This window comes from Mesoplodon densirostris, chromosome 14, assembly GCF_025265405.1.
Source record: "Mesoplodon densirostris isolate mMesDen1 chromosome 14, mMesDen1 primary haplotype, whole genome shotgun sequence".
Taxonomy (NCBI): domain Eukaryota; kingdom Metazoa; phylum Chordata; class Mammalia; order Artiodactyla; family Ziphiidae; genus Mesoplodon; species Mesoplodon densirostris.
In genome coordinates, this window is record NC_082674.1 from 31,758,001 (window position 1) to 31,783,109 (window position 25,109).

Genomic DNA, 25,109 nt, shown 5'->3' on the forward strand with positions numbered 1-25,109 from the left:
AGGTGATTCAGTGTGCTTTTTGGTAGTCATGTTCAGAGGCAGTAACGCTTTGGGCCGCACTACGTGAAGACATTAATCAAGTCTCAAGATACAGGTTTACAAACAATAAAACTGAATTGCCTCAGGGTTTTTTAAGGGAGGAAAGGAAACTGCTTTTGGTTTTTCCTAGATGCAAATCAACCAGCTAGCTGTTACGGGGGTTGGGGAGGACTTTCGGCTAGTGCTGTGTGATCAGGGAGACTATAACCTTCACATCACAAGCATAATGTTTCATCTATTAAAGGTATGAGAATAAATAATAAGTATGCCGGGTGAATAAATGTAGTCTCATAAGCCATTACAAAGCAAAATGGTGAATGATCAGTAACAGGCTCTTTAGAGAACAGGGTGTGATCAAGTACTGTAATAAAGTCATTCTCCATTTACTAGTCAATAAATTATCTGCAAAACAACTACATGTGCAAGGTACTATATGAACATAGAATGGCCAATACATTTATTTTATTTAAGAGGAAAAATAAACTATTACTGGCAGAACGTCCTGGAGTAGTACTGTTTTACACTAGATTTTAAAATGTGCCTCTCAGCATCTTCTCACCCACTCTGCAAAGCAGGAGAGCTACATGATTTTGGACAGTTTACTTACCAACACAACACTTCTGACACCACTTGGTTTCAGGGATTTTTGCTGATACAGCAAATTTCCTAAATGGGAATGGAAATGGAAATGAATATATAATACATGTAGGCAAAGTTAGTATATGCAAATAGTACTGTTACAGTTCAGTGGAGAAAAGATGAGTTGTTGTTTAAAAACTGGTCCTGACATAACAGATCATCTATTAAAAATAAGAATAAATTGGATACCTTTCTCAACTCCCCCCAATCAATTCCAAATGGATTAAGGATTTAAATATGAAAAACAAAACTATAAAATATTTACATTTTAGAATATGACCTTGGGATTTCTTTTTTTTTTTTTAAGTCTTTTTATTGAATTTGTTACAATATTGCTTCCATTTTATGTTTTGTTTTTTTGGCCGCAAGGCATGTGCTCCCCGACCGGGAATGGAACCCGCACCCCCTTGCTTTGGAAGGCAAAGTCTTAACCACTGGACCACCACGGAAGTCCTGGGATTTCTTTTAAAAATGCAAAAATAAATCATACAGGAAAATACTGATAAACTTAAATTGATATTGCTTTCACTGCCGTATCCTTAGCACCTCAAACTATGAGTGGCATTCAATTTGTTGAATGAATTTGTTTAATACATTATTAACTTTGGTTTACCAAAAGACACCACTGAGAAAGTAAAAAGATGAGCCACAAACTGATAAAAGAATAGGTCTCTATTCTGACAAAACGATATCAAAAAGTTAATGCATTAAAATTTATGTGCCTTACATTCTTTGGGGGCTCTTTACTTTTAAAGCTTGGAGGTCAGTTTCCATGCCGACAGGAATTTAGGATTATCAAGTTAGAAAGCTGAATGGAGTCATACTTTTAAGTAGGCAGAAAAATAACAGCACAAAGTGGCAGCTGGGAGAAAAAGAGGGGCACATAAACTGTACAGGAAGAAAGAAACTTCCTGACTAGTTATAGGAGCAATATCCCTAAGTCCAACTACAGATATTATAATACAAATGTAATAAATCAAGTTCATAATCATAACTAAGTCATCATGAAAAGATCCAATTAAACTCAGTGTAATCTATTTTAAAGACAGAAAAGCTTGCAGTGTATTTTTAAATGATTTTCATCCAAAAGTTAATTTTTTAAAAGTTTTTGTGCACAAAGGGGCAAATGTTAGCTATACTGTAAACTCAGCAATTAACAACAACAGATTTTCAAGGTACTTAAAAGTTAAGGTTCTACATTAGTTGCTTTACAATTAATATTGTAAAGAAAGAATGGTTACATTATAAAGTTTTTGTAAAATACAATTTATACCAAACTCAAGATTTTTACTCAACAAATGAAGCCTAATATAATAATAACCAAAAAGAAGAAAGAACATAACTAAAAATCCCTGAAAGTAGAAAAGCAAAAATCTCGATTTCTAAGTAGTAATTATCTTCTAACAAAAATCTTCATTTAATAACTCACCTAAATTTTCTAAGTTTAGAAACTACTTGGAGAAAATTCATTTTATTCAGACGGACACAAATAAGTCAAAAACACTATATGTGACATAAAATTACCAGCAAATTACAGGAAAAAAATTAGTTTTAACCTTGTAGAAAAACAATTAAAAACTCAGAAAGAAAATGTTTGATATAAGTAGAAAGTATAAAGCAGAAAATTTTAGAAGAATGTGATAAACACTTGTAAAAATACATTACTTCTTACAGTTTTTCATTACACGTGATTTCTACAAACCCATGCTTTTTCAATTTCTGTAGTATATCTTTTTTTAGAATGAATTAACATATTATCTCTAAGGATGAAAACATAATTAAATGTACAGTTACCTTGGCAGTATTCTGTCGGGGAGTTTGTGTGCTGGAATAGAAACGGGTAACTTTTGCATTTGTCTCGCATAATCAAAAAGCCCTGGTAAGTTATGGGAATAAAGCTGAGAAGCTTTACCTGCAGAGAAAAATATATATGTCATAAAAGCTGATAACATAAATAGGAACAACTGTAAGGTATTTAAAAACTGAAAGACTTACCAGATATTGATAGTAAGCAATTGTTCATTACATACAACCATGTACACCTTCGGGGGAATAGCTGATTTAAAAAAAAAAAAGCACAAAGTTTACAAAGGATAATAGATAATAGCAGTGTAAATATGTACATATTAACCATGTAGCTATCATATCATTAGGCCAGTTCTTAAAAAAGAAACTTTTTTTTTTTTTTCTTTTGCGATACGCGGGCCTCTCACTGTTGTGGCCTCTCCCGTTGCGGAGCACAGGCTCCGGACGCACAGGCCCAGCGGCCATGGCTCACGGGCCCAGCCGCTCCGCGGCACGTGGGACCCTCCCGGACTGAGGCACGAACCCGTGTCCCCTGCATCGGCAGGCGGACTCTCAACCACTACGCCACCAGGGAAGCCCAGAAACTTATTTTTAGTAGAAATTCATTTTATAAGGCAAGTAAAACAAGATGCTACACATACATATTTATATGGAAGAAAAATAAATTAGCAGTGTAATTTCATTATCTGAGTTCCCACATGACATGATTAGCTCCACCCTCCTTATGGTTAGGACTACGTAATCCCAAACTACACAGGGAAAAGGACATTTTCAAACAATGTCTATTCCTTTATTTTGGTTCTGGGGTTTTAAATACTTAAGACTCTCCTGTGTACTTCCAAAAAAACGGTCTTATCTAGGCATATGGACATGCATGGCTTTGGGAGCAGAAGAGAAAAAAGGATCACGGTGTCGTGAAACACAGGATATGGAAACAGTAGGTATGGAGGGAAAAAAAGGCCAAGAGAGAATATGATGAAAACGTATAAATCATAAAGGACATATATATGGAGTTCATTACTGAAATCTAGCACATAAGAACTGAGAGACACCTCTTTGTAAGCTTTAAGGTGATTAGTATTTAGGGTAAAGAAAGGGATTTCATGAAACATATATTTTGAAGGAAAAAAAAACAACTGCTCTCATTAACACCTTTCATATGCGTATCAGTGGTTCTCAAAGTGGTCATTGCACCAGCACCATCAGCATCACCCGGCATTGTTAGAAATGAGAAATGCAAATTCTTGGACCTCATCTCAGAGTTACTGAAGTAGAAGCTCTAAAGGTGGGTCCAGCAATGTACGGTTTAATCAGCCCTCCAGGTGATTCTGTTGCATACTGAAATTTGAGAACCACTGATCAATGTAATTAAGCATTGTGATTTAACAAGCTTGGTTGCTGGGTGTGCCCTGGCAATTCCTACTAGGTTACTCCAAAATAGACTGGGATGAGGGTAGGGAACAGAAAGAAGGAAGAGACTAATGATGAAACATATCAAGGCCTCTAAGGACATTACTTTAAAAAAGCCTTTAAAAGTCACAATGATGGTCCCGAATAATTAAAATAGAATAATAAAAGGGTGAGAAACAAAGTAAAATCTATTTTTAATAAAACCTGTTTCATTTATTTGCAAAATGTACCCACATAAAACACCTAATGTCTCCAAGCAAGTAAAATGTGGCACTGCTATGGTTTTTTTTTTTTTTTGGCTGTCCTGCGTAGCTTGTGAAATCTTAGTTCCCCCACCAGGGATTGAACCCATGTCCCCCTGGGTTCAATGGATTCAATCCCATTGAATTGGAAGCACAATTCAATGGGATTGAATTGGAAGCGCAGAGCCCTAACCACTGGACTTCCAGGGAAGTTCTGCTATGTGGGTTTTTTAAAAAAAATATGTATGTATGTATGTATGTATTTATTTAGTTGTGCCGGGTCTTAGTTGCGGCAGGCAGGCTCCTTAGTTGTGGCATGTGGGCTCCTTAGTTGCAGCAGGTGAGCTCCTTACTTGCAGCTCACCAACTCTTAGTTGAGGCATGCATGTGGGATCAAGTTCCCTGACCAGGGATCGAACCTGTGCCCCCTGCATTGGGAGTGTGGAGTCTTATCCACTGTGCCACCAGGGAAGTCCCCCTGCCACGTGGTTTTTAATTTTGGAAAACTTGCCTATAACCGTGCCTCAGACTGCAAGAACATAAACAACATTTCCTGCTTTATGCTCTCATAAAAGTTTCACAGAAGAATTGAGAATTCATTGGCTATATTGAGAAAATTAGGCAGATAAAAAAAAGGGCAATGACTAATTCCAAGTCACATACCAGTACATGTTACCAAAGTAGCAAGAAACTGATTTTTATTTAATTCAGTGTTGAAGTGAGTTTATTTCCATAAAAATACATATTTACAAAGTACTGCAAGTTCCAAACCAAACAAATTTATCATGGGACTATATATTTGTAAATATAAGTGAGTTTATTTAATACAAGCATATATAAAGTACCAGGGTAAGACACAAATTCCTTTGGTAATATCAACATAGGGACAATGGAAGAGTATTTATGCAAAGTTTTATTAAGTGTTGCATTTTCACTTTGGATTTTCATTTTTAGCCACGTTTAATAAAACTCTAAAGCTTTTCTAGATTTCTAATGCCTACTTCTCTTAGCAAAATAGGCTCTGGGTGAAATAATCAGTTTAGTAAAGCTATATAGTGCTTAAGAAGAGTAGGTTCTGGGGACTTCCTTGGTGGCACAGTGGTTAAGAATCCGCCTGCCAATGCAGAGGACACAGGTTCGAGCCCTGGTCCGAGAAGATTCCCACATGCTGCGGAGCAGCTAAGCCTGTGAGCCACAACAACGGAGCCTGCACTCTAGAGCCCGCGAGCCGCAACTACTGAGCCCATGCGCCACAACTACTGAAGCCTGTGCACCTAGAGCCCGTGCTCCACAACAAGAGAAGCCACCACAACAAGAAGCCCGCGCAATGCAACAAAGAGTAGCCCCCGCTCGCTGCAACTAGAGAAAGTCCACATGCAGCAACAAAGACCCAACATAGCCAAAAATAAATAAAATAAACAAATTTATTAAAAAAGAAAAAAAGAAGAGTAGGTTCTGCATTTTGCCTAGATTTAGACAGCTGCTTTCTCATTGACTCTGTGACCTTGGATAACTGACTTATTTCTGTGTCTCAGTGTTCTTATTTGTAAAATGGAGCTCCTATCCCAACACTGTTGTTGTGTTGAATGAACACAATGTTCCTTGTAGGTGTAAGATGCTCAGAAGGCTGGCGTACATTGAGCACTCCATAAATGCTAGCTATAAATAATAACAGCAGAAAAAGATTTGTAAATCAAGACCCTGTTCTGTGTCATTTTCTCACCTTTCAGCATCTTCCCCTATGTAGCAGACTCATGCCACCCAGTTTCTTTCCTTAGAGTACAGAGAAAACCAGCCTAATAATCAATTTCACAGGAAGATGGAAAAACTCAAGATCTTCTCTACTCTTATAGGCTTCCTCTGGGAGGGAAAACGTTCACCTTGATGGGCGTGTTTAGCTCAGAAAATATTACCGTAATAATGTAATTTCAAATGCTAAAGTACCGAAGAAGGGGAGTTACTGCAGAGTGGGAATGGGTGGGGTTGAAGGTACCTTCGCTTAACAGCCCCTTAAATTAGGTTGATGAATGCTTACCCCATGTAAGCATGACAGTGGTCTTGTTCCTTACAATTAATATTGTTACCAGTACTATGATTTTTAGATATCTTATTATATCCAAAAAAATTTACCACTTTTGACTGTTATTTACTAATTATTATAAATAACAAGATCTTTTTCTTTTTTCCCTAGTTCATATGTGTTTTTCAGCCACTTCACTGTATACCTCCTTCCAGATTAAGATTTAGAGTAAGTATATCAGTTAAGGATCTTGTTAGGAAATCTGATTTAAAAAATGTTGTGATGAGAAAAGATGGAAATGTTTGGTTTTGAGGAAATTATCATTACTTATGGATTTTTCTATTTTATTTGTAATCGATTTATATTAATAATGGAGAATTAGTCGTACATCTCACAGGCACCCAAAACTCAACATGACCAAACTGAATGCATCATTATTCCCTTCAAACTGACCTCTCCTTCTGTATACCACACCCTGCCAAGTGGTACTGTCACTCATCCAGTCACTCGAGTTGGAAAACTGAAGTCAACCTAGACTTCTTAACCTCCTTGTTGAACTGGTCATTCAGTTTGGCCAATTCTAGCTCTTTAATTCTCTAAGTCCAGTGTTTCTCTATAGAAGTGATACAAGTGGGAGAGGCAGTATGGTGAAGTATTTAAGGACATGGACTCTGGAGCCAGCTTGCCTGGGTCCATATCCCAGTTCAGCCACTTAACAGCTGTGGGATCTCTGAAAAGCTACTTTCTGAGCCTCAGATTTCTTATCTGAAATGAGAATAATAATGGTATCTACTTCTAAGAGTCACTGTGAAGATTAATAGCGTTTAAAAACAGTACCTGGCACGTAATAAGATTTATACAGGTATTAGCTATTAATACCATCATCATTATCATCATTTTTGTGGGTAGGTTGTTTAGCAGTTCTGGTCTCTGGGTACTAAATGCCAAAAGCTGCCTCTAAGTCATTGTGACAATCAAACACGTCCCCATACAATTCCAAACCCCATTTTCCCCCCTCTGTCCTCTCCACTTCTGCTCTGACTAAACACTTCTTTACCCTTTAACCATAATCTCTAGTCTCATCTCTCACCACAATGCAAACAGGTATTTCTAAAACACAGATCTGATCATCAGCATGTTACACAAAGCTCTGGGGTTTGGCACCTGCCTACCCATCCACCTTCATTTATTGTTACTGTTCTACACTCATTCTATACTCCAATCGAATTATCCACTCACAGTTCCCCATGCTTGCCATGCTCTTTCATGTTTATCCTCTAACCTTCTACTCATCATCATTTATGGTCCATCTTAAATGTCTCTCTCCTTCTCATCTCCCCACAGGAGGTGCTAGTGATACCCACCTCTGTGGCTTATACTTTGTACTCACTCCTACTGTGACATCTAACTCGAAGTGTGTTGCAGTTATTGGTTTACATGTTTGTTTCATCTATTAGATCATGAGCTACTTAAAGGTGAGGACTAATCTTGTGAGGGTGTCTTTAGCACCTGGTAAATAGAATATGCTCTAGGAAGGTTTTATGAACAAAAGAGGCAACAAATCATAGCACTGAAACATTTCTCGTTTAGTGTCTGTGTACAATAACCTAAGAATTTTTTTAAGAAAGGAAAAATACAAAATAACATACCTGTTCCATTGATGTTTCATGAAGTTCATTGAGATTCAAGGTATAAATCCCTTCTTCAGCACCAAATATCAAGTACTGATCTGAAATGACAAAAGTAATCCACTGATTTTTTTTTTTTTTTTTTTTTTTTTTTTGCGGTACGCAGGCCTCTCACTGTTGTGGCCTCTCCCGTTGTGGAGCACAGGCTCCGGACGAGCAGGCTCAGTGGCCATGGCTCACGGGCCCAGCCACTCCGCAGCATGCGGGATCTTCCCGGACCGGGGCACGAACCCACGTCCCCTACATCGGCAGGCAGACTCTCTACCACTGCGCCACCAGGGAAGCCCAATCCACTGATTTTGATATATAAAATACTCTTTAAAAGAATTGATATAAATTAAGTATATATGTATTAACATATGAAAAAAGAATTACTGTGGTCTGTAAGTAGTATTTTTTATTTTAATGCAAATAAGTAGTTAGAAACTCTAGCTCAAGGAATTGAGTTATATGCAAATATTAGCCTCAAAGCAGTGAAGAAAATTTTATGAAAAGAGGTTTTGAAGAATGTCATGCTAGGACTCCTCACTCATCAGAGGGTGCTAAGGACTGGTAGAGAATCTGCAGCAAATTTTCTAAATTCCCTCTTGGAGAGGAACATGTGCAACTGACATACAGAATGCAAATCAAGAACAGCTGATACAGACTCAAAGTATTTTTGCAGATGGGCTATTATTATAAACATAACATCAAAAAAACCAAGATCTGACTACAGCCTATTTAAAAAGTTAACTAAAACTTGGATGCTTGCTAGGGTACTCAATATCTTCTAGAAGATATCAGAAGTTTGGCCATGGTTCTGTTTGATCAGTTTTTATGATAATATAAAAAAGCAGGTGAAGAACTTCTCCAGGCTAAACTGAAGTATCCTGAGAACAACTTAGAATGCCAAGAACATTCCTATACTGCCCAGTATTTAGGATTAGTACTGGGAGATTAAAGGCATAAGCTTTGTGGTCAGACAGGACTGAATTGGGATCAAACTGCAGCTCTACTACCGATTGGCTGTGAAACAATGAACCTCTCTGAGTGTCATTTTCTTCACCTGTGAAATATAAGTACCTACAGCTTGGATTTTTGAAAGATTTAGTAAGAATACCTCTGTGTGTGTGTGTGTGTGTGTGTGTGTGTGTGAGTGAGAGAGAGAGAGAGAGAGAAGGAGAGACCATACGTTTGTACGTATCTCTACGTGTATCTTTATACAGACATGGCACAGAGTATATGGTTTCAGTGTATCGATATGGTGACTACACAGTGAAATTTTAATACCATGTGTCACCTCAAACACTGCTAATAACATAGAGAAACATATTTACCTTAAAAACGTTTCTTTTTAAATTGTAAATTATTTTTTTCGGAAAGGTATGCAGAAAGTGATTAAAACTGAGTGCTTTCCTGGTCTCATGAAAACACTAAACAATCAGAAAGATAACAGATAAAAATATATAGTACTACCTCTTGTGTCTGGATTTATCCATGATGTTGCACAGTGAATTTTCAAGGGACATCCATTAAAAACCTTTGAAAAACATGCACCCATCTGGAAAAAACAAAAAATAACCAAATAAATCTAACGAGTCCTAGTCATTTGCCTTACAGTGGTATCACAGAGGTTTCAGGCACAACTGTCAGATGATATAAGATTTTACTTAGAAGAGTCATTTTATTCTTCCTATCTTCTCAAATAAACAAAGCAGTAATAGCAACTAATTCTGCACAATAATTGCTTACAGAAGAATTACTTACATGTCCCACATTAAGAGTAATACAATATTCTCTGGTAAGAAGGAAATCATAATCTCTACAAAGGTGAAAATTTGCTTACTTGGTTTCATGAGCCTAAAAATAGCACTAAGCACTGAATTTAATATTACAAAGTGGAAAAGGTATGGTTGATTTGAAATTCATATACGGACTTTAATCTCAAAACATAGAGATGTACTTTTAAAAAAAGTTGAGCAATCTGATTATTTTCCATGGAAGGATTCAACAAAAAGCTTTATTTTTTGATGTTAATATTTATTTATCAAGCTTATTGACAAACCTTTCAGATAATAAATATCTTATAGTGAAAAATAATATCACTCATTTGAACATTTTTTGATCTTCAAAGAATAAGATGTTAGTTTTGAAATTATTGTTCTGGTTAGAATAAATAAATACAAGAAAGCTTACCCAATTAATTACTTTTACTAACAAAAACTTGGCGGGAAAAAGAATACAGAAATATGTGGTAAGGACAGCACTGTGCATCATTTTACAGCAGGAATGTTTTCTTTACCAACAGGGAGATAATACTGTGAGCGATTACTGTTGACTACAGTGGATTAAAAATATTAACACAAAAAAATCAAAATATTAAATCTTAAGATTTCCTTTTTACTCACAGAAACCTACCAACCAGTTTTTTTTTTTTTGAAGATGTTGGGGGTAGAAGTTTATTAATTAATTAATTTATTTTTGCTGTGTTGGGTCTTTGTTTCTGTGCGAAGGCCTTCTCTAGTTGTGGCAAGTGGGGGCCACTCTTCATCATGGTGCGCGGGTCTCTCACTATCACAGCCTCTAGTTGCGGAGCACAGGCTCCCGACGCGCAGGCTCAGTAGTTGTGGCTCATAGGCCTAGTTGCTCCGCGGCATGTGGGATCCTCCCAGACCAGGGCTCGAACCCGTGTCCCCTGCGTTAGCAGGCAGATTTTCAACCACTGCACCACCAGGTAAGCCCCCCAACCAGTATTTTTAAGATTTTAGTTCCCAAAAAAGAATAATAGCCTGGCAATACCACCAGGTGGTAGGAGCCCAATAAAAAATGTTTTTATGGTGTAGGGCAGAAATTATATCACTTAACTAACCCTTACAATTATCCTTTAAGATAGGTACCAAAATTCACATATTAAGGTATTGTTAAACCCCTAAAAAATCCAAATGACAAAATGAGGTACAAAACAATCAAACCAGTCCCAACCTAAAGCTAATTTGTATAGTTGGTCCATAGTTATCAGCTCTTCCCTGTCAACTGTATACCTGATCAAGAAATTTCATCTTGTAGCCCAACAGGAAATCTCATCCCTATTGTATACATAAATCTCTAGACTCAGGAGCCCTTTACACTCAAAACTTCTTTTTGTAAAATGAGGTATGATTATTTAGATCTTTATACTAATTAAAAAGTAGAGTTAAAAAGTAAAAAGGCTAAATAGTAGAGTTGGGAGGTTAAAAACCAGAAAAATTATGGACATTGTCTAAACTAGTATTACATAAGGTTTTTTTTTTTTTTTTTTTTTTTTTTTGCGGCATGCGGGCCTCTCACTGTTGTGGCCTCCCCCGTTGCGGAGCACAGGCTCCGGACGCGCAGGCTCCGGACGCGCAGGCTCAGCGGCCATGGCTCACGGGCCCAGCCGCTCCGCGGCATATGGGATCCTCCCAGACCGGGGCACGAACCCGCATCCCCCGCATCGGCAGGCGGACTCTCAACCACTTGCGCCACCAGGGAGGCCCTACATAAGGTTTTAGATTAGAGATTTGTATCAGCGAAAATGGAGTTCTATCCATACTAACCTAAAATTACATTGAGTTAATATCATTTTAATCCTAAAAAGGACAGCATGGTACATATAGATATAAAAAACCTACAAGGACTATAACATAGGACATTTACGTTCTAGTTCTAGGTCTGGTTAGAGTTGGGTGCTGTTTTGTGATCTTGGTGACTAAGATCTTTGGGTCTCAGTTTTATTCATGGGCAAAAAATAGACTTTGGGCCAGATGCTCCTTCAATGTTCCCTCTAGTTCTAAAATTCTGTTTTTGATAACTGTGCATTTTTCACATTCCTTCAAAAATATGTGCAAAGAAAATATTAATAATTTTTGAATAAAGCAGCTTTAAAATGTATAATTTATCGTAATTTTCTTTTGAAAAGTTACTTTTCAGATATAATCAATTAATATGTAAATTAGCAATCTTTTAGATTTTTTTCAATAATGATGGATTGTTTCAAACAGGCAAAAAAATCCAACCAAAGGTACACATTCAAGCAATTATTTGTCATTGTATTTAGTTTGAAAACTTAACCTATTTGGTATTTATACTTACGTGCACCTTAGGTGTTGGGGGTAGGCCATTACTAGTAGGCTTCTAGAAAAAGAACACATGCATGATTATACTTCTTGTTGTTTGGTATATCAGTACTGTATTTCAAACACATGTATCAGAATAAAATACATGAATACATTCTCTTTGTCAAACAAAACATTATAGATAATACTGAAGTCCCCTATAATCCTTTCACACTCCACTTATTCCTAGTACCTTCCCCCCCACAAATGGTTTATTGTACATCCTTCCAAACTTTTCTCTAGGCAATTATATGTGCTCATGTATTTGTGTATCCTTCCAGACCTTTTTGCACATATTTATATACATGTCCCCACAGAAATACTGTTTTTGTGTTTTAGAACATAAACAGTTATTTACTGTTTATCAACTTGTTCTTTGCCTTAACATTGGGTCTTGGACAGCATAAGTACATTGACTCATTTGCTTTAACTGCAGTACAGTATGAATATAACATACTTTATTTAGCAATTCCCTAATTGTTATTGGATATTTAAAATTATTTTCAAATTTTTACCATAACAACAATGTGGAAATGATCACCCTTGCACATACCTTACTACATGTGTGAATGGTTTTTAAGGATATGTTGTGAGAAGTGAAACTTCTGGAATATGGGGTCTGTACCTTTATATTTTAGTGGATACTGACTGCCAAACTGCCTTTCCAAGTGCCCACTTCATATCGCTCCCACCAGCAATGTACGAGAGTCCTGGTTCCTTATGGTCTCACAGGCACTTAACGTTCTCAAACTGATTAACAGTTTTTTCAGGAGTAAAAAATGTCTTCTCCTGTGTTTCTCATTAACTTGCATGCCTCTGATTGCTAGGAAGGTTGAGAATCTTATTAAAAAAAAGTTTTTCCTCTCCTGTGAATTCTCCCCCCCGGCTCCCCCCCTTTTTTTTTAAACTGAGTTACCTTTTTCTTATTTGTTGAAGCTCCTTATATATCTAGACTTAAATACTTTATCTGTTATATATATATTACAAATGTTTTCTCCTAGTCTGCACATTATGTTAACCTTGTTTACAGAGTGTTTTGTCAAGTGAAGTTTTAAATTTTGATGGACTCAAATGCATGAATCATTGGTCACAGTATACTGATAATTTAAAGAGAGGAAAAATAGCACATGGCTCATCTATTACAATATTCTCAACAGTACCAGAAATTTCTCCAAGGGGCTACATTCCTGGGGTATATGATTTATCCGTGGAGAAGGAATCTCCTTGGGAGAGATTATAATTTAAACATAAATTTAATGAAAGTCTAGGTTCCTTTTGAGGTTAATCTTAACAGCGTTTTAAGGAATGACATTATAATTTTTTCTCAATCTAATATAAATCAGAATTGTTTAAATGAGACCAAAATTAAAAAGCTACTGTTAATTGATTTCATATACATGATACAAATGAAATATTCTGTGTAGTACTACTTACATGAGTAACTTTTAGACATTTCTAAAATTAAGACTATGAAATTTTACTTTGTAGATATGTTTATGAGGATGTACAGCCTAATACTGCCATCAATTTCTGATAATTTTTTCCATTTTGCAAATGATTTATGTACTTATTTTTTTATCACATATCATCTATTTTAGCAAAACATCATTTTTAATTAGGGAGCTCTGAATGTTGTAACTGTCATTTTAACTTAAGTACTGACAGAACTGGCTGTAAATAATTTCAAGAAGCTGCACAAACTGTAATCATGTTTCAATATACCAGGGATACTGTTTATCCTGATACAGTCATGACATATTTCTTTCAGAATTATTGAGACTGTTAGTTTAATTACTAGTTCCTTATCCTGATAAAATAAGGTAATAGGAAAAGTGAATTAAAAGTGCATAAATTAAAAAATGTATTCATCTCTCAAAGGTTATTATACTGTGTTGCAAAATCATTAGGCTGCATTTTTATACTACTACATTAGCAGGGCTGCTAAAATTTAAACTGATGAAAGCAAAAAGGCACTACTCAGTTGGACAGACTTCATGAATCCTATTATTCCTACAGGACATTTCACTTTTGTAAAAAATGTCCTAAGTTTCACAAATTACAATGCATAACCCCAGTTAAATGCTTTAACTGAATTTTAAAAAATGGTATGTCATATCTATAGCGAAATCTTATGAAACAGTTGAACAGATACAGAACAAAAGCCTCTAGCAATGTGCTTAGTACACAAAGTATAGCTGTATGCACATAACCATATGTCCTGTAAATTTCTAGAAAAATAACAAATGCTATTATACACAAAAACTTCCCCCAAAATACTGTCTTGTGATCTTGTTGGCAACCGCTGAATTGGGAATTTTAAGGATTTTTTTGTTGTTTTAAGTTCTATGATGATGGACAGATGTCACCTGATGATTAAGAGTAAATTCTTTACAAATGTTAAAAATTTTTAAGCTCCCTGATAAATTCTATTTATGTTTTAGTAGTTATGTCATAGTGTTTTATCTAACATTTGTAACAGGAATAGCTGGTAAGACTAACTTCACCTTTCCTAAACTGATATCTTATATCTACTAGAAAATAATCTTAATTTTTCTTCCTTGTTAGCTATTTGCTTTGAGTAAGAGTAGTAATATCACAAATTATGTAACAGAAATTTGTCCTGAGGTAGAAGCTATGGCTTTCCTTATCTGTCCATGTCCTTCCTTCAGTAAGTTCATTAGACTGTAAAAGCAATGTATAAGAATCATTCTAATCAATGAGAATAATATTTTCTCAACAATCACAAGAATACTAAGTGTTAGCTGTATGCAGAGGTCACATTTTATAATACGCAATATAACAAATTGGCCTAAATAATTTGAACAGTCGAAAGCTTTCATTCATGTTTACCACAGCGAAGTCATTTTTTCAAGATTTAAACAATTATTATAATTCATATACTAAAATATAAACATACAAATTTAAAATATATAATTGCTAGAGTTCCATCAACTATAACTGCAAAACTAATTTAATAGTGAAAAAGGAAACAAATATAAGTAGAGCTTATGAATATAAATACCTACTGGTACATCTTTCTTTTCTTTCCTCGCAAGGTTTGTGCCTCTGTGGTCATTCTGTTGTTGATATAATGAACCATCTCGTTCACCATTTAACTGGAAGGAGCTCACTCCATTTCCTTCAGTAAGATACATGTAAATATATTAGAAAAGGATTAATTTTTATGAAAATTTTCATTCAGAAAATTATCAAGTAGGAAACAAAAAATATTATCTCTGAGACAATTTCAGCCTTCATTTGGGATTACCCTACCAAAATATTTACTACTGTAAGAAGTCTTTTATATATATGTTCTTCTACTTTTATCTCTATTTCTTTCACATAGGCAAATTAAAATTCAGGCTGGGGGCCTCCCTGGTGGCGCAGTGGTTGAGAGTCCGCCTGCCGATGCAGGGGATACGGGTTCGTGCCCCGATCTGGGAGGATCCCATGTGCCGCGGAGCGGCTGGGCCCGTGAGCCATGGCCGCTGAGCCTGCGCGTCCGGAGCCTGTGCTCCGCAGCGGGAGAGGCCACAACAGTGAGAGGCCCGCATACCGCAAAAAAGAAAAAAAAAAAAAAAAACAAAATTCAGGCTGTATCTAAGTACATATATTTGTGTTAAAAAGAAAAGAAATATTGAATACATAACTACTTTCAGGAAATGGGCAATTTATAGTCTGTTATCCAAGAAACATTAGTTGCTCTTTTTTTAATTGCTTCTTCTGCATAACACACAAGACACTTTAAAGTATTAAAACAGTACCTTCTAGTATTACTTTGGAGGCAAATACCTAGCAAATACTGACAATCATTTTTCTAAAAATGATTAAATGAAACAAAATAAAGGAGTCAGACAAGGTATCCTCTTCTTTTTCTAAAACAGAAGTAGCCTAGGACCAAACACATTTTCCTTGTTTGTTCAGAGTTTAATTTCTTTTGTTGCCACACTCTAGATAAATAACAAATTGGGTGCAAACGATTCTCCAAAAGAGGGAAGGCTAGACATGAAATGAGAAAGAAGAGGCAAAATATCCCAGACTGGGTCATAGGTAATCCTGTCATAAAAACACTTCAAACTATGAGGCAAAAAGCAGAAAACATCTCTAGAGCCATTGCCTTCCTTCTCCCTTCCCCAAAGGAATTTCAAATAATCTCTTAAAAGGAGTCCCTCCATTTTTTTCACACATTATGAAAACCTGGCAACATTCTTATTTCACCTTCCCTTCCCCCATTACCTAAAGCAACAGGCTTCTGTGGAGGTAACCTGGGAGGTGGTGGCCTAGGTGGAACTTGGGAGGGCTTTGCTGGGCTCTCTGACGTGGGACATCTCTTGATTGTTCCTTGATTTTCATCCTCAGTAGAATGAGTTTCCTGTGGTATGAATATGGACTTCGGCTGAAATAATACAGAAAAGGAGACCAATGATTAAACATGAAATTATTTTTGTTTCATTAAACATGAAAAATACTGAATATCTGCCCTGAAGTAAATATTATTATATATCAGAGGCTTTCAAACTGTGTTTACTAGTTGAGTTTCAACTCTTATTGGGTTAATTCAACTATCTGATTCAGGTAATCTTAATATATATCCTAAAAATGTACACCTAAAATATTTTCTCAGGAAAAAAAAAGACCTGTTTCTATTAATTCCTCACAAGCCTACCCACTTAGACTTGCCAAATAAAAATATTCTGGTCTTTATGATGCCCAATTTAAATGAGTCTCCTTTTATTTTAAGCATTCAGGCTAATCAAAGTTCAGCTCCTTACAAGGCCAATCTAAACTGTCTCTTTAAGGTGACTCATTATCTTTTACGTTAATGCTTAATCTTTCAGACTGGGGGCAGAAGAAGATGCCAATTAAAATTTTATCAAATGAGAGAATACTAACTCAAAAATATGGGATACCTGGGAAACTGTGCAGACAATGGAAAAACCTCCAGTCAGCTGAAGGTTTGGAGAATTTATAAATTCTTATAATATGTCCCTTATTAGGAAGACTGCTCAGCACTTGTCTCTTTGAAACTCACATCTCTATATTTCTGCTAATGTAAAACTGAACAAGCAAGAACAGTCCTATTTACCTGGGTGAATCGTGATTTTCTTAAAAGTAAAATAAAAACAAAATATAGTAATACACTGGATATCTAGACTGGTCAGACTCCAATTCTCATTTATAAATCAATTTATAATTGATTTCAAACCTTACAACTCATTTTATAAACAGTTCATTTTATAATTAGAATTTGCTATGCATATGAACTTAATCAGTTACTAGTAGATTACAGATTTTGAGGAAAAAAATCTTATTAAAAGTATGAGTTTTCTAACCCAAGTGAAATACTAATCCATTAATTTAATCATTTTCATGTACAAATTTCTGGAACTTATTATTTAGAATAAACACCAAATGACAAGTTGGATGATTAAAAAAAGACAAAAACAATCACAATTGTCTACTTATATCATGGTTAGTAACTTCTTCATGACTTTTCTTTGTGGATCCGAAGTGAAAATAAGCCACAGAGTAAGTATTAATACAGTATTAAAGTGGCAGACACACATACACAATTCAAACTGAGAAACAAATTTGCTTACCTTTGGTGGCAAAGGAGGTGGAACTTTTGCTTTCATGGTTGAACTATAAAATCATAAACGCTTAGAATCAGAACTCGTCATTTTACAAACAAATCATTACTAAAATATGATTATTTTTTTAAAGATATGGAAGAAAATTTTGTATAAACAAGTTTCTTTTTCTAAGGTTATGAGCGTTTTTCAAAATACTTTGTGAAATGTTCAAGTTATGCTAAATGAAGTATTATTCAAAAGTTACCGAGTAGATATGCTTTCTTTCTTTTTTTTTTTTTTTTTGGGGTACGCGGGCCTCTCACTGTTGTGGCCTCTCCTGTTGCGGAGCACAGGCTCCGGACGCGCAGGATCAGCGGCCATGGCTCACGGGCCCAGCCGCTCCGCGGCATGTGGGATCTTCCTGGACCGGGGCACGAACCCATAGTCCCCTGCATTGGCAGGCAGACTCTCAACCATTGCGCCACCAGGGAAGCCCTAGATATGCTTTCTTGTTTTCAAATATTATTTTAGTAATTAAAACTGGAAAAGATAGCCATAATTCCAATTTATATCAATTGAAAGCTAGTTAATATAAAAACACAAGCAACAGTTGGTTTAAGGAAAAATCATAAAATGATATAAAAATATATTACAATGTAAGTTTCATATTTACTACTGTTAGATATGGAATATCTCTGATGAAGCTCATCAAAAGCTATATACATACTCTATGAAATTACTGGCAGAATTTATTTGGTTGAAGCTAAGATTCATTACAACTCAGAACTGGAGTTTTAGAAGTACTAAAAATTAAAAGATTATGGAGCATATACTCTCAGATGAGGAGACTGAGGCCCAGAGAGGTTAAGTGACCTGATTCAAGGTCATAGAGTGGTGAGGTAGAAAGGAAAATCAATGCCCCAGCTGCTTCTCAGGTGTTTTTGTCACTCTACCATGAAACTGCATCTTTCTTTAAAAACAAACCAAAAACAAGCAACAAAACCCCCAAAACTAAAAGGACTAAATATTAATAATTACGTAAGTGAAAATATTCTCCCCTCAAAAATACATTTGTATCTAAATTATTTATTTGAAACATATCAGATGAAATTTAATCAACCATATAGTAAGACTCTTTTTTTTTTTACATCTTTATTGGAGTATAATTGCTTAACAATGGTGTGTTATATAACAAAATGAATCAGTTATACATATACATATGTTCCCATATCCCCTCCCTCTTGCGTCTCCCTCCCACCCTCCCTATCCCACCCCTCCAGGCGGTCACAAAGCACCGAGCTGATCTCCCTGTGCTATGCAGCTGCTTCCCACTAGCTATCTACCTTACGTTTGGTAGTGTATATATATCCATGCCTCTCTTTCGCTTTGTCACAGCTTACCCTTCCCCCTCCCCATAGAGTAAGACTCTTTGTAGCTGTAGTAATAATTACAGCAATTACTGACTAATTTATAACATTAAACTACAGGATATGTTTACTGTCTTTGTAAATTTTTTTCAAAGTTCTTTTTTTATCAACTCGTGCTATGGACTGAATTGTGACCACTCAAAATTTGTAGGTTGAAACTCTAACCTCCAATGTGCTTGTATTTGGACACAGGGCTTCTAGGAGGTAACTGAGGTTAAATGAGATCATATGGGTGGGGAGCTAATCCAAGAGGATTGGTGGCTTTATAAGAAGAGGAAGAGATCTCGATCTCAATCTCTCTCTGTCTCTCTGTGCACAGATTGAGAAAAGGCCATGTGAAGACACAGCAAGAAGGCAGTTGTCTACAAGCCAGGACGAGGGCCCTCACCGGGAACTAAATCTGCGGTCACCTTATCTTGGACATCCCAGCCTCCAGAACTGTGACAAATCTCTGTTGTTCAAGCCACTCGGTCCATGATATTTTGTTATGGCAGCCTGAGCTAAGACATATTTTGGTACTAAAAAGTGGGGTGCTACTGTAATAAATACATAAAAATGTGGAAGCAGTTATGGAACTGGGTAATAGGTAAAGGCTGGAAGAGTTTGGGGGTACATGCTAGAAGCATAGACGTTAAGATCAAGAGGTCAATGAGAAAAGAGGAGAGCCGGTGAGAAAGCTTCCATCTTCTTAGAGAATACACAAATAGTCATTAACACAATGTCCTTTAATGGATATTAAAGGCCATTCTGGTGAGGTCTCAAGATGGAAATGATGAATGAGTTATTGGAAACTGGAGGAAAGGTAATCATTGTTATAAAGTGGCAGAGAATTCAGATGAATTGCGTTCATGTTCTAGTGTTTTGTGGAAGGAAAACCTGCAAGGGATGAAACCGGATAGTTAGCTGAGGAGATTTCTAAGCAAAGTGCTGAAGGAGAGGCTTGGTTCTTTCTGACTGCTTACAGTGAAATGTGATTGTATTTGGAGACAGTGCTTTTGGGAGGTAATTAAGGTTAACTGAGTTCATAAGAATGAGGTCCTAATCAGATAGGACTGGTGTCCTTATAAAAAGAGGGAGAGAGATTTCTCTCTCTGCATGTATACATTGAGGAAAGTCCATCTGAAGACATACTGAGAAGGCAGCTGCCTGCAAGCCTGGAAGAGAGCTCTCACCAGGAACTAAACTATCCAGCAGCCCAGCCTCCAGAACCATGAGAAATAAATACCAGTCTATGGTATTTTGTTAAGGATGCCTGAACTGACTAATACAATTAGAACAGAGAAAAGGAAAGAAACCGTGGTACAACCCATGGTACTATATTATTAATGATATTAAAATTACTTCAATATTAAGCTGCCAGATTTACTAAGTCAGGTCAAATGACACTTTTTCTTTTACTAAAAATGGAAACAGAACTTACTGTTTGGATTCATCATCATCCCCTTCATCATCTTCTAAATGTGCCACATGCCCTCTAAGGATAAAGAAGGATAATTCCACTGTTACCAAATGGACTTTACCAAAACAGCTTAAGAAGAAATTTTAGAAAATGCAGGAAGGGCTACTGTAGGACAGAATTTTATTTCTATGTCTTTACAGGATTCAGGATATTAAAACAACAACAACACAATCTTAGGCTACATGATAGAGAAGGGGGCAAAGAGACTTTACTCATCTGTAACGAAGTGTTTTAAGCTTAATTAAAAATTAAAGTTACCGCTGATGTAATTCTTCTTCAACAGACTTCAGAAGACTCCTTAGGAGAAAAATAAAAATTAAAAATAATGTGAATAAAGCAAAGAAATATTAAGTACAATTTTTCATCACTTTAACCTTATCTATAAATTTAAAACACTTTTTTACTATTCACTAAAAACTTGCTGTAACGATCATCACTATACCATAAAACATCAGGTTATATTTAATGAGGTATCTATTTTCTGTTGCTAATGTCTTTATACATGTATTTTAAATGAACAAAATAAATCCAAGTGTTTATTGAAAAATACCAATTCAGACAAAGGACAACCCACCATGAAATGTCACAATTGGGACTGACAAAACAATAATTGCAGGGTCACAGTCAGGGGTTTCCAGGATTTAAATTTTACCTGGAATATTTTACCTGACGCCTGAAATTATATTTTCTTTTTCTTAATGTAAGAAAGGTGACACAGTTTAAAAAAACATCATGCTCTCAGGCAATCCTACAAAATGAAACTCAACGTGTTGGATCTCTGCAAAAGCATGCATGCATGTGATGTGAATACATGAATGTAGTAGCACTTTGCTTTCACAGAAGACACTCACTTACCTGAAGTATCTGTTCTCCAGTGGTGTACTGGCAAACACATTTACACTTTTGGGAGACTAAGCCTGTATCAGACCAGGTGCGAGGATTTTATCATTAGGAGCAATTTATAAAACTATGATATTCAGGAATGTAAGAGAGAACTCACGGCATTCCTGAAGTTCCCTTACTTCTTTTCACTGAAAGTTCATGCAACATACCTCCTATACTATACTCTTCAAGCATTAGAAACTCAATAGCCTTCTTAAAGCTAACGAGATAGAAATACGGTTACTGACAGATTACTGTGGTAAAAGTGATTCAGCAGAAAATTTACTCTCCTCAAAAGTTGTAAGGTAGTACCTTCTAATCATTTCCCTTTCCTATATATAGTGGAAAAACTGCCCTCAGAATTATCAAAGCATAAAACCAGAGAAACTGAAAGGTATGGTTAGCTGGTATAAACAATTAATAGAATAGATTTTAGCCATAAAATGTTTTAGTTAGGATAGTTTAATAACAATTTAAGTATTAAAAAGTGACAAACTTTTAAATCTGGAGTTGTAAACGACATAGGAAAACCATAAACTAATTGCAAATCCTATTTTGCAGATAAAAAAATTAAGGTACTTCAGTCAAATGTATTACCTATTCACAAAGCTCTTCAAGGACTAGCTCGAAGACAGGACTTCTACCTAGAGGCAGTATAGCAAAATGATGACAGGTTGTGAAGCAAAGACAGCCTGAATCTGAATCCTGCCTCTGCCACTGTAAGCTATGTGGCCTTCGATAAGTTACTCTTATCTTCCTAAGCAAAATGGGAATTACAATAGTACCTATGTCAAAATGTTTATCTGCAGATACAATTAATTAATTCTTTGAATAGTATTTCAGAGCACAGTAAGTACTCAATTAGTGTTTTCTTTATTATTATCAACTAAGCAACATTTCTCTAAACCAGTGATTCTCAAAGCACAGTCTGGGGATCCTGGGGGTCCTTTAGGCTCCTGTAAGAGGTCTGCAAGGTAAAAAACTATTTTCATAATCTAAAGCACTTTTTCTTTTTTTTTTTTTTTACTCTTATTCACTCTTTTTCTTTCTTTTTTCACTCTTACTCTTTCGTTGAGAATGAAACTCTGGAGTTTTCTGGAGACTATGAGATGTATGATATCATAATAGATTAGTAACAGATATGAGAATCCAGCTGTCTTCTATTAAGCCAGACGTTAAGGAGATCTGCAAAGAATATAAAACAATGCCACCTTTCTTACTAATATTATTTTGTTTCAGGAAAAAAACAGCTATTCTTCATAAAAAATGTTATTTGTGACCCTCAACAAAACGTTTGCTGTATTATACTGACATACATAAAGCTGCTTCTAAGTCTCATGAGACGAACAAAGTGGTGTTGCAAAGAGGGTACCATTAAGAGGTGGCATTTGAATTGGTTCTTTTTTTTTTAAAGACTTTTTTTGATGTGGACCATTTTTAATGTCTTCATTGAATTTGTTACAATACTGCTTCTGTTTCATGTTTTGGTTTTTTGGCCACGAGGCATGTGAGATCCTAGCTCCTGACCAGGGATCGAACCCACACCCCCTGCATTGGAAGGTGAAGTCTTAACCACTGGATCACCAGGGAAGTCCCTGAATTGGTTCTTAAAGATGAGGAACTTTTTAATACACACAAAATTTTTTTTATGATAACATGGAATGAGTATATTACTATTTGAAGTACATAAATATTTTGAAAAGTTTTCAGTTTAAATTTCCAGTACTATAAATATTGATATTTATAAGTGATCTAAACAAAAGCTCATTGGAATCCTTAATAATTTGTAAGACCGTAAAGGGATCCTGAGACTAAAAATTTCGGAAGCACTGCTTTAAATTATTTTACCAAATTAAACATAGTATCTCTGAACTGTACAGTGGGCTTTCACATCATCTTAGAAGATGTGAAAACAAACTTTTTCTTAAGCATGTGACAATATTTTTTGAGCCATTTCTTTTTCCAGTAGAGAATATTAGTATTTGAAAATAATTAAGAGGGGAATTTAAATGTAGCTTATTTTCAGTTTACCATATTTAATTGGACTTATATGGCATTCCACTTTTTAAAACATTATCTTCCTGGGAGTATAGGTTCTGTAAGAATAAGAGAACATGAAAAAGCAGATATCCTAAGGCTAGGGACTCATATGTATATTTTTTAATTCATTTACTTGTAAATTTCCTACTATGTGTTAAGATATTTTGTTAGTAAAGTTACAGAATTTATGAAGTCTTAATGAAAAGTAGAAAATATGATTTGCTTTTCAGCCTTTATAAAAGAGAAAATGAAATATGGCTAATTTGCGTAAAGGTTCATTTATACCGTATCTTGAGAGCATTGGAGAAAAATGTGATACTGATTTAATCACCAATACTGGATGTGACATAATAAATAATGTCACTATTCACTGGTCTACTTGGATTCCTCTATTATGGAATTCTGAGAAAGTAATGAATAAAACAACAAAAATGATGCCCTCATATCGAACTACTAAGTCAACTGAAAATGACCAGAAAATTTGGATGAAGAGGTTAAAAATGGAAAAACATGCAAACATAGATCATAGATTTAACTGATAAAGTGAAGAAACTGATAGGGAGAGAAGTCAAAAACCACCACCAAAGTATTTGGCATATTTGAATTAGCTGCTGGTTACTAGAACCATTCAAAATTGCCTAACTGACTCAAAACAGTCCGTAAGTACTGCCCTGATTATATGTGAGAACAAACCAAAAAACTTCCCTATTTCTTTAAAACCAAAAAGCAATTTTATTCTCTCATATTCACTTGCTCTTACAATCAACATTTACTGAGTAAACACTACAAATAAGGGCAACTAATGTGTATTAAACCCTAAATGTGCTAAATGCCTTACAATGATTATTCCATTTCACCCTTAGCATACTATGAGGCAGGTACTATTATAATCCCCATTTATTAGAGAAAATTGAGGTAAATTTCTCCAAGTTACACAGTTTATAGCAAGAGACAGTTCTGACTCTGGATCTGGCATTTACTACCACTATACTTAATTATGTCAGGAATTTCTTTTCACTATTATTTAAGTCTTTAGAAGAGAATTTATTTTTAGAACTTTTGCTCTACATTAAAAACAAAATCAGAAATAATTTAGAGTTTTCTTTTAAAAATAGTATTTTGTTGGTTTAAATAGTCAGGAAAGTTGACCCCGATGATAACAATTCAAAAGAAAACAACCCAATAAGTCAAAACACATATGCATTCTGTTAAAAAAACAAACAAACTTAGTTCCTGCATGGTCTGGAATAGGCAGAAACCCATAAATGGAAATCTGTCTGCCTGATCACCTATGGAGAAAGCAGGAAATCCTGTGAGTTTTAAAACACTGCCTAGTCACAAGAATAAAGCAGACATAGCAGTACAGTAAGAGAAGTGCTACATCCATGCTCATGTCACATGTATGTATATACCTGTACATGAAACACAGCCAAAGGGCAAACTTTGGGGCAACCTACCTTGCCAGTGATTCGTTATATAGAATAAAGTTCCTTAAGCAGGGATCCAATTAATCAAAAAATGAAGGTTGGGGAAATTATTAACATTTACCTAGCCAAAGTAACTATATAATATGAAAATGTCTAACAATCAAAAAATCAGACAATGGGAACTAAGGAATCTAGAAAAGCATTTAATGATAGGCCATTTTTGGGGTATTTTTGCAAGTATATAATACAAAAATATATTTAAAATAAACCAAAGTAAATGAAATATTTTTCGAAATTATACAATCTCTTAAAATACATCAAAATTTGCTAACAAGATCCTTAAAA

General features: G+C 35.5%; 1 protein-coding gene across 2 annotated transcripts in view; it reads right to left on the bottom strand.

The window, feature by feature from the left end:
- Positions 1-25,109, bottom strand: part of MAP4K3 (mitogen-activated protein kinase kinase kinase kinase 3) — a 194,259-nt gene that overhangs the window by 14,460 nt on the left and 154,690 nt on the right. For both annotated transcript variants that reach the window (XM_060117942.1, XM_060117941.1), the window contains 11 exons: positions 20,674-20,712; positions 20,377-20,430; positions 17,557-17,599; positions 16,193-16,352; positions 14,983-15,095; positions 11,934-11,975; positions 9,300-9,384; positions 7,806-7,885; positions 2,674-2,734; positions 2,473-2,590; positions 647-705 (listed from right to left, as the gene is read on the bottom strand). In XM_060117942.1, the coding sequence (XP_059973925.1) occupies positions 647-705; positions 2,473-2,590; positions 2,674-2,734; positions 7,806-7,885; positions 9,300-9,384; positions 11,934-11,975; positions 14,983-15,095; positions 16,193-16,352; positions 17,557-17,599; positions 20,377-20,430; positions 20,674-20,712 (854 nt within the window). The remainder of the gene's footprint in view (positions 1-646; positions 706-2,472; positions 2,591-2,673; positions 2,735-7,805; positions 7,886-9,299; positions 9,385-11,933; positions 11,976-14,982; positions 15,096-16,192; positions 16,353-17,556; positions 17,600-20,376; positions 20,431-20,673; positions 20,713-25,109) is intronic.